The sequence below is a fragment of the Emiliania huxleyi genome (assembly GCF_000372725.1).
Source record: "Emiliania huxleyi CCMP1516 unplaced genomic scaffold EMIHUscaffold_78, whole genome shotgun sequence".
Classification (NCBI taxonomy): domain Eukaryota; phylum Haptophyta; order Isochrysidales; family Noelaerhabdaceae; genus Emiliania; species Emiliania huxleyi.
Window position 1 is genome coordinate 19,337 of NW_005196163.1, and position 5,980 is coordinate 25,316.

The window sequence follows — 5,980 nt, forward strand, 5'->3', positions numbered from 1 at the left end:
AGGAGCTGCTGTGAACGGCGCCTCTTCACACCCGCTGCTGTGAGCAGCCGGGCTGGTGGGTGTGGTGGAGGAGGAGCTGCTGCAGCCGCGGCCGCTCGCGCACGAGGTGCTCCTCTTCCCAAGCGACGAGGCGCGGCAGAAGCTCTGCTCTTGGATCGGCTCCGCCACCACCACGCTCGAGTGCTGCGTCTTCGTCATCTCGGACGCGCGCGTGGCCGCTGAGCTCAAGGAGGCGGCCGCGCGCGGGGTCGCGGTGCGGCTGATTACCGACGACAAGACTGCGCTCGACGGCGGCTCGCAGGTCTTCGGCATGGCGTCTGCCGGCGTCGAGACGCTCGTCGACCCGGACTACGAGCTCAAGAGCGGCGCGGCGCCCGTGCCGCGCCACATGCACCACAAATACGCCATCGTGGACGGGCGGGTGTTGCTGTGCGGCTCGTACAACTGGTCGTACTCGGCCTCGGCGCGCAACAACGAGAATTGCGTCGTCACAGAGGACGTCTACCTGGTCGCCAAGTACAGCGCCGAGTTCGAGCGCCTCTGGAGGGAGTTCAAGGCGGCCGCGCCCCTCTCGCAGCAGCAGGCCGCCATCCGCATCCAGCAGATCGAGAGGGGCAACCGCGAGCGGCGCAGGTTCGCCGCGATGGCGCGGAGCCACCGCGCGGCCAACGTGTTTGACGTTGCGCGCAGCGCGATGGACATTGCATCGCCGGGGAACCGCAAGCGCGGCCGCGGCTGACGGGCTGAGGTCTGAGGTGTGTGGGGTGCGTTGGGCGTGGGCTGTCTCGCGTGTGTGTTAATATACTTTCGTAACACGTCATAAAATGGGGTTTGTGGAGCGTCCAGACATTCCTTTGTTACGTAATTTCTCGGGACCACGGACGCCATTCTGGACCAGACTAGATTTGAGAGCAGCACAATTGAAAGATCTAGATCTACTACTAATTAAGCCAGGGCTGGGGAGCTGGCCTTCTCAAATGGCGAAGGGGTAAATAGCTGCATGTTGACCAGAAGCCTTCTGTACACCTTCTGTACACCTTCTGTACACCTTCTGTACACCTTCTGCACATTCTGTACATTCTGTACACCTCTCCAACTGTGGTCATACCCATCAGACTCTTACTGAATATGTGATTTTTACATCTCAAGGCGGTGTACAACAAGAACAACAAACAAGCAAAAAACTACCCCCTCCGGGCACGCTTGCTGCCCGACGCCCGCTCCGCCTCACCGCTCATGTTGGCGACAGTCTTGCTGCGAGCTGCCTCGATTGCCTCACGATAAGCTACTCTTTTTGTCCCTATCGGGCTCCCTCCTGTTTCCGACAGTAAGGTTTGTTCAGCCATCGCCATCTCAAAGACTTGTAGCTCTGCTGCCGTGGTCCATAGAAACATATGATCGCCAAACGTCTTGAGCAGGATGGTGTTCCTCCCGCGAGCCTTATGAACAGAGAGAGGATCCAACTTTAGGCGAGTACGGAGCAGCCACCTCTGCAGGCCAGAGTCCATGGTGCTTTATTGCGACGAGCACAAGGGTTCCAACCGGGTGTTGCCCACTCGATGCCGCCACAGTCTCAGACTCAGAGGTGCTCGCCGCCGGCGCCGCGTCAGCCGCAGGAGCTGGTGTTACGGCTCTCGGCTCAAGGCGCAGCGGCACCTTTGCTAGTGCACGTGGTCGTGGAGCTCTTTCCTTCCGCCCCTTCTCGTTTTCGTTTGTTTTTTCTATTTACATCCCCCCCCCCCCCCTCTTGCCCTCATACCCACCCTCTGCGTTAAATTGAGAGTTCCCATTCATTCCCACTTGCGCCATTGGTGTCGTACTGCGCTGCCTCGTTACCACGGTTAGAGAAGCCTCGCTGCCCCGGTGGGTCGCCTGGGGGTCTTTGCCACTGAGCTCTGGCGCCGCGGACTTCCGCCCTCATATCGTCTTACGATAGCCTGGGCCGCGCACTCGTTTACCTGCGCTTGTGCCGGACTTTCACCGGTCTAGTGTTTGGCTCGCCAGGGTCGTTCGCTATCGTTCCCTGCCCCCGTCTCCCGTCTCCTGTCGGTTGCTGTAAATTATAGCACCTCGACCACAAATTGCGCGTTGAAGCCGCCCGCATCCTCCTCCCGCCCGGACACGTTTACGAGAGCTGGGCATCCAACGCTCAAGTCGGCGCTGTTTATTCCGCACGGGTGGCCCAGGTTGCGGACGCCGAAGGCAGAGTCGGACTGCCCAGAGCCGTATCTTGCAGAGAGCTTGTACAACCCCGCTCCCTGGCTTTTGAGTTGAAACACCGTTTCATCCCTGAGAAAGCCACAGCCAATCAGAGTGGACTCAGGAATCAGAGTGGGCTCAATTTGGGAGACGGCAACCGAGAGCCCGCAATTGTGTTCGTAGGCAAATTCATGGTTAGGGTCGAGCGTAGGTCCGCCGTTGCTATACGCGCTGTCAACGGTCAGCGCCCATGATTTCAAGAAGAATTCTTCCTTGGATGGTGAGACGGCTGTGAGGGAGAAGACAAACTCGAGGAACGAGGTGCGCACATCCTGCTTTGAGAAACGATCCTTGAGATACGTTCCGGTGTACTCCGCGTCCCCGTCGCAAATCATGGTGTAGTCGTAATATCCGCCATGGGGGAAATCTCCAACGTTAGAATTAGGGTCGGTGCAGCCAGGGCTGCCGGGGCAGCGGTGTTTGCCTTTGTTGCGGTTGAGCCGGCAGAACCTGTTGCTGCTCACGCTCTTGATGGCAACGGTCTTCAGATCAGTTGTGCTTGCAGACGCCACCCGGTCTTCCTTTATCCATTGCGCTTGCAGTCCGCCCAGAAGCTTCGCCTCCAGAATGTGGAAGGCGGCCTTAAGCAGCGCACGCTGTGGGTTGCCGGGATCCCGGAGTTTGTAGATGGGGGTGATCGTGTAGTCCACAACGCCAGCCTGACCGCCCACGGTTGCCGCCCAGTCTTTGTAGGTACCAATGGAGCACTTCGCCACGTCCCCGCCGTAGCACTTCACTTTCGTTTGCGCATTCGAGTGTTCCTCAGACGAGCTTGTGTGATTCGACGCCTCAGCCGAAGCTGACGCCACAAAATATGAGGCCGACAGCTTCGCCGACAATGACTCTGCCGAGGACCCTGAAGTGGTCTCCGCAGACTTGCTCATGGTGAAGAGCCCACCGTAGGTGGCAGACGTGATAAAGTACAAGCCGAACTTCTTCACGAACTTCTTCGCCTTTTCCAACGAATCTTCGACGTCCTCAAGCTCTGCGCGGGTGTCATCAGCTAGAGCCGCGTCGTATTCTTTCTGATCCCCGCCAGGGTGCAGGGTAACCACGCCAACAACCTGCATGGCGCGAAGCTGAGCGTAGGACATCTTGCTCGAGCTGCTGGACGACGAGCCGAATGACGCTGATGCTGACGCGGTCACGCCCCAGGCTGATCCTCCGACGGAAGCAGACGCGGCGAACTGGCTCGAGAACTCTGCGATGGAGTCGCCTGAAATCGTCTTCGTCGAACTGAAGGCGGATGCCGTGCTTACGCTGAGGCGCTGGGCGAGTTTGTTTCGATCAAAGAGATTGGCAGTCGGTTCCGTGGTGACCACGACGCCTTCGCCCGTGTCGACGTCCTCACCAAGCTGGAACTGGTAGGCGGAGATGTGGAGCTGATCTTCGTTCGAGGAGGTGATTCCGCGCAGGAATTGGTCGATGGTGAGCATCTCGCGCGTCTGCATGAGTCCGCTCGAATCTGTCAAAATCTTGTCGGTGCCTGGGTTGTTCGCTGTGCACGTATCAGAAGTCATCATCGGGGCCGTTATCGTTGACACTTTGGAAGGGGAGCTCCCAACCGTATCGTCAACAGAGTCGACAAACAGCTGGCACACGAATCGCTCCGTGTTGACATTGACAAAGTTGGGCGACTCCGCCGAGACGTAGCCGGTGTAGTGCACGCATGGATGGCCAGACCACGCCGTCTCACCATCGTTGCAGGCGCGGTGCTCCTCCACCTTGAAGACGGAGATGGCCCACGATTGGTTGCTCCGGCCCTGCTCGTTGGCGCTGCACGTGGCTGTTGGCTCGAGCAGCGCGATGTTCTTGTGGTCCCACGCGGGCGACACCAGGGCGTCCGCCTCAGTCTGGTCGGCCTCGATGGTATTCGCCATGTGGTACGGAGAGTCGGTGAACTTGATCGCCGTCTGCGGGTAGTAGTTGAACGAGATGTCCGCCACAAAGTGCCCAGCAGCCGTCATTTTGCCCTTGACGTCGCGCGCGTTCATGACAACGTTGAGGTTCGAGCAGAAGCCGGAGGTGGCGATGAGCCAGGCGGGACTTTCGATCACGTCCGGCGGCTCGGGCACGACCGGCGTGGGGTTGAACGGAGCAAACACCGGCTCACGCTCAGTCGGGAGCGCCGTCGCGTCGGGCACGACAATCGAAGGGAGAAGGCTGTCAGAGCCGTGCGAGAAGTAGGCGAACGCCCCGCCGCTCGCGATGAGGCAGATGAAGACGGCGCAGAGCGCGTTGTGCCAGCAGAGCTTGGGCCACGAGAGCCAGCCGAAGGCGGAGACGGAGCCATTCGGCGTGGTAGTCGTGTTCGTCTTGGGGTTGGCCGTCGCGCCCTGAACAGGGGCGCGAGGCTGGCTGTGAGTGGCGAGCAGGGAAAGGAGGCCGCGCGTATATGCAGGCGGCGAGCACCGAGTTTGTGGTCGACGGCGTGGATCCGCGGGTCGCCTTGGAGGGCGCCTTGCCACCGACGATGCCCTCGTCGCCGCCCGCCCCGAGCAGGGCCCCGTAACCGTTGAAGCAGTCGATCGGGGCGGACGCCGCCTTGCGCTCGTTGTTGCGGCGCGACTTTGAGGGGGTCGTCCACTCGGAGATGCCCTGTGCACACGCGCACGCTAGGCGCGTCAGCAGACGTGGGCGCCGGATCCGCTTGCAGCATGCGAGGCGCTCACGTCGCGCTTCTCCTCTGGAAACTTCTTGGCCGAGGCAGTCCAGTCGGCGTCTCCTTACGCGCGATGAAAGCGGGGCGGGTCAAGGAGTGGGTCGGCAGACGCGCGGCGCAGAATGCGCGGCGCTCGCCGCCGGGGCGGGCTCCGCCTCCGGAAACTCCTTGATCGACGGCAGCGGCGCGCCGCCGGCCACCACCGGCTTGAGGGCCGTGGCGACCTTGGTGGCCGGCTTGAGCGCCGGGTTCTTGATGGCGCCGGTCTCGTCAACGGAGGCCTCCGCGCCAGACTCTGCCGCAGGGATGTCCTTCTCGAGGGCGCCCTTGACGGCGCCGGTGGGGGCCGTCGGTGGGCCGGTCGGGCGCGTAAACTTGGACCAGAAAACGGCGGTCCGGCGCGGCGCGTGGGCGGCGAACATGGCCTTGGCCTTGTCCGAGGCGACCGCGCCCGCGTCGGGCGCCTTTTCCGCGGCCGGGTCCTTCTTGTCGACGTCCTCCGTGCCAGACTTCGCCACGGGGATGTCCTTGACGATCTTGCACGCCTGTGGGCGAAGGAGAGTACGCGCAGGCTTTCGGAGACGGGAGAGGGATGATCACAACCCTGGCGTGCGCACGCGCACCTTGGCTCCGAGGAGCGAAGTGGCCTTGGCCTTGTCCGAGTCGACCGCGCCCGCGGCGGGCGCCTCTGCCGAAGGGTCTTTCTTGATGATGCTCTCTTCGGAGGCCTCCGCGCCAGACTTTGCGGGGACGTCCTTCACGAGGGCGTTCTTGGCGCCGCACGCCTAGGGCCAGGGACGATACGGCGGCGTTTGGGACGGGAAGATCGCGCTGATAGGATGAACATGCGCACAGACAGGCACCTCGGCTCCGAGGAGCGAAGGGGATTCCGACGCAAACGAGAGGACGATTGTGACTCGGCCGCCGTCGCCAGCCGGCACGAAGCCGACCTTCGCTTTGTAGTCGATGTTGTCCATGATCGAGTTGTCCTGCGCAAGTCGCATCATCATGAAAGTGGAGACGTTGCATTGGATGTGCACAAACAGCTAGATTCGCTTG

The 5,980-nt window shown here is 61.5% G+C and overlaps 1 protein-coding gene across 1 annotated transcript in view; it reads left to right on the forward strand.

Annotated features, from left to right (window-relative positions):
* The window catches only part of EMIHUDRAFT_106373 (hypothetical protein), a gene marked incomplete at both ends in the record, with an annotated part of 3,167 nt that extends 2,428 nt beyond the window's left edge, over positions 1-739 (forward strand). Inside the window, one exon of the mRNA XM_005760003.1 lies at positions 48-739. Coding sequence (XP_005760060.1) covers positions 48-739 — 692 coding nt within the window. The remainder of the gene's footprint in view (positions 1-47) is intronic.
* Between the last annotated feature and the right edge of the window lie 5,241 nt (positions 740-5,980).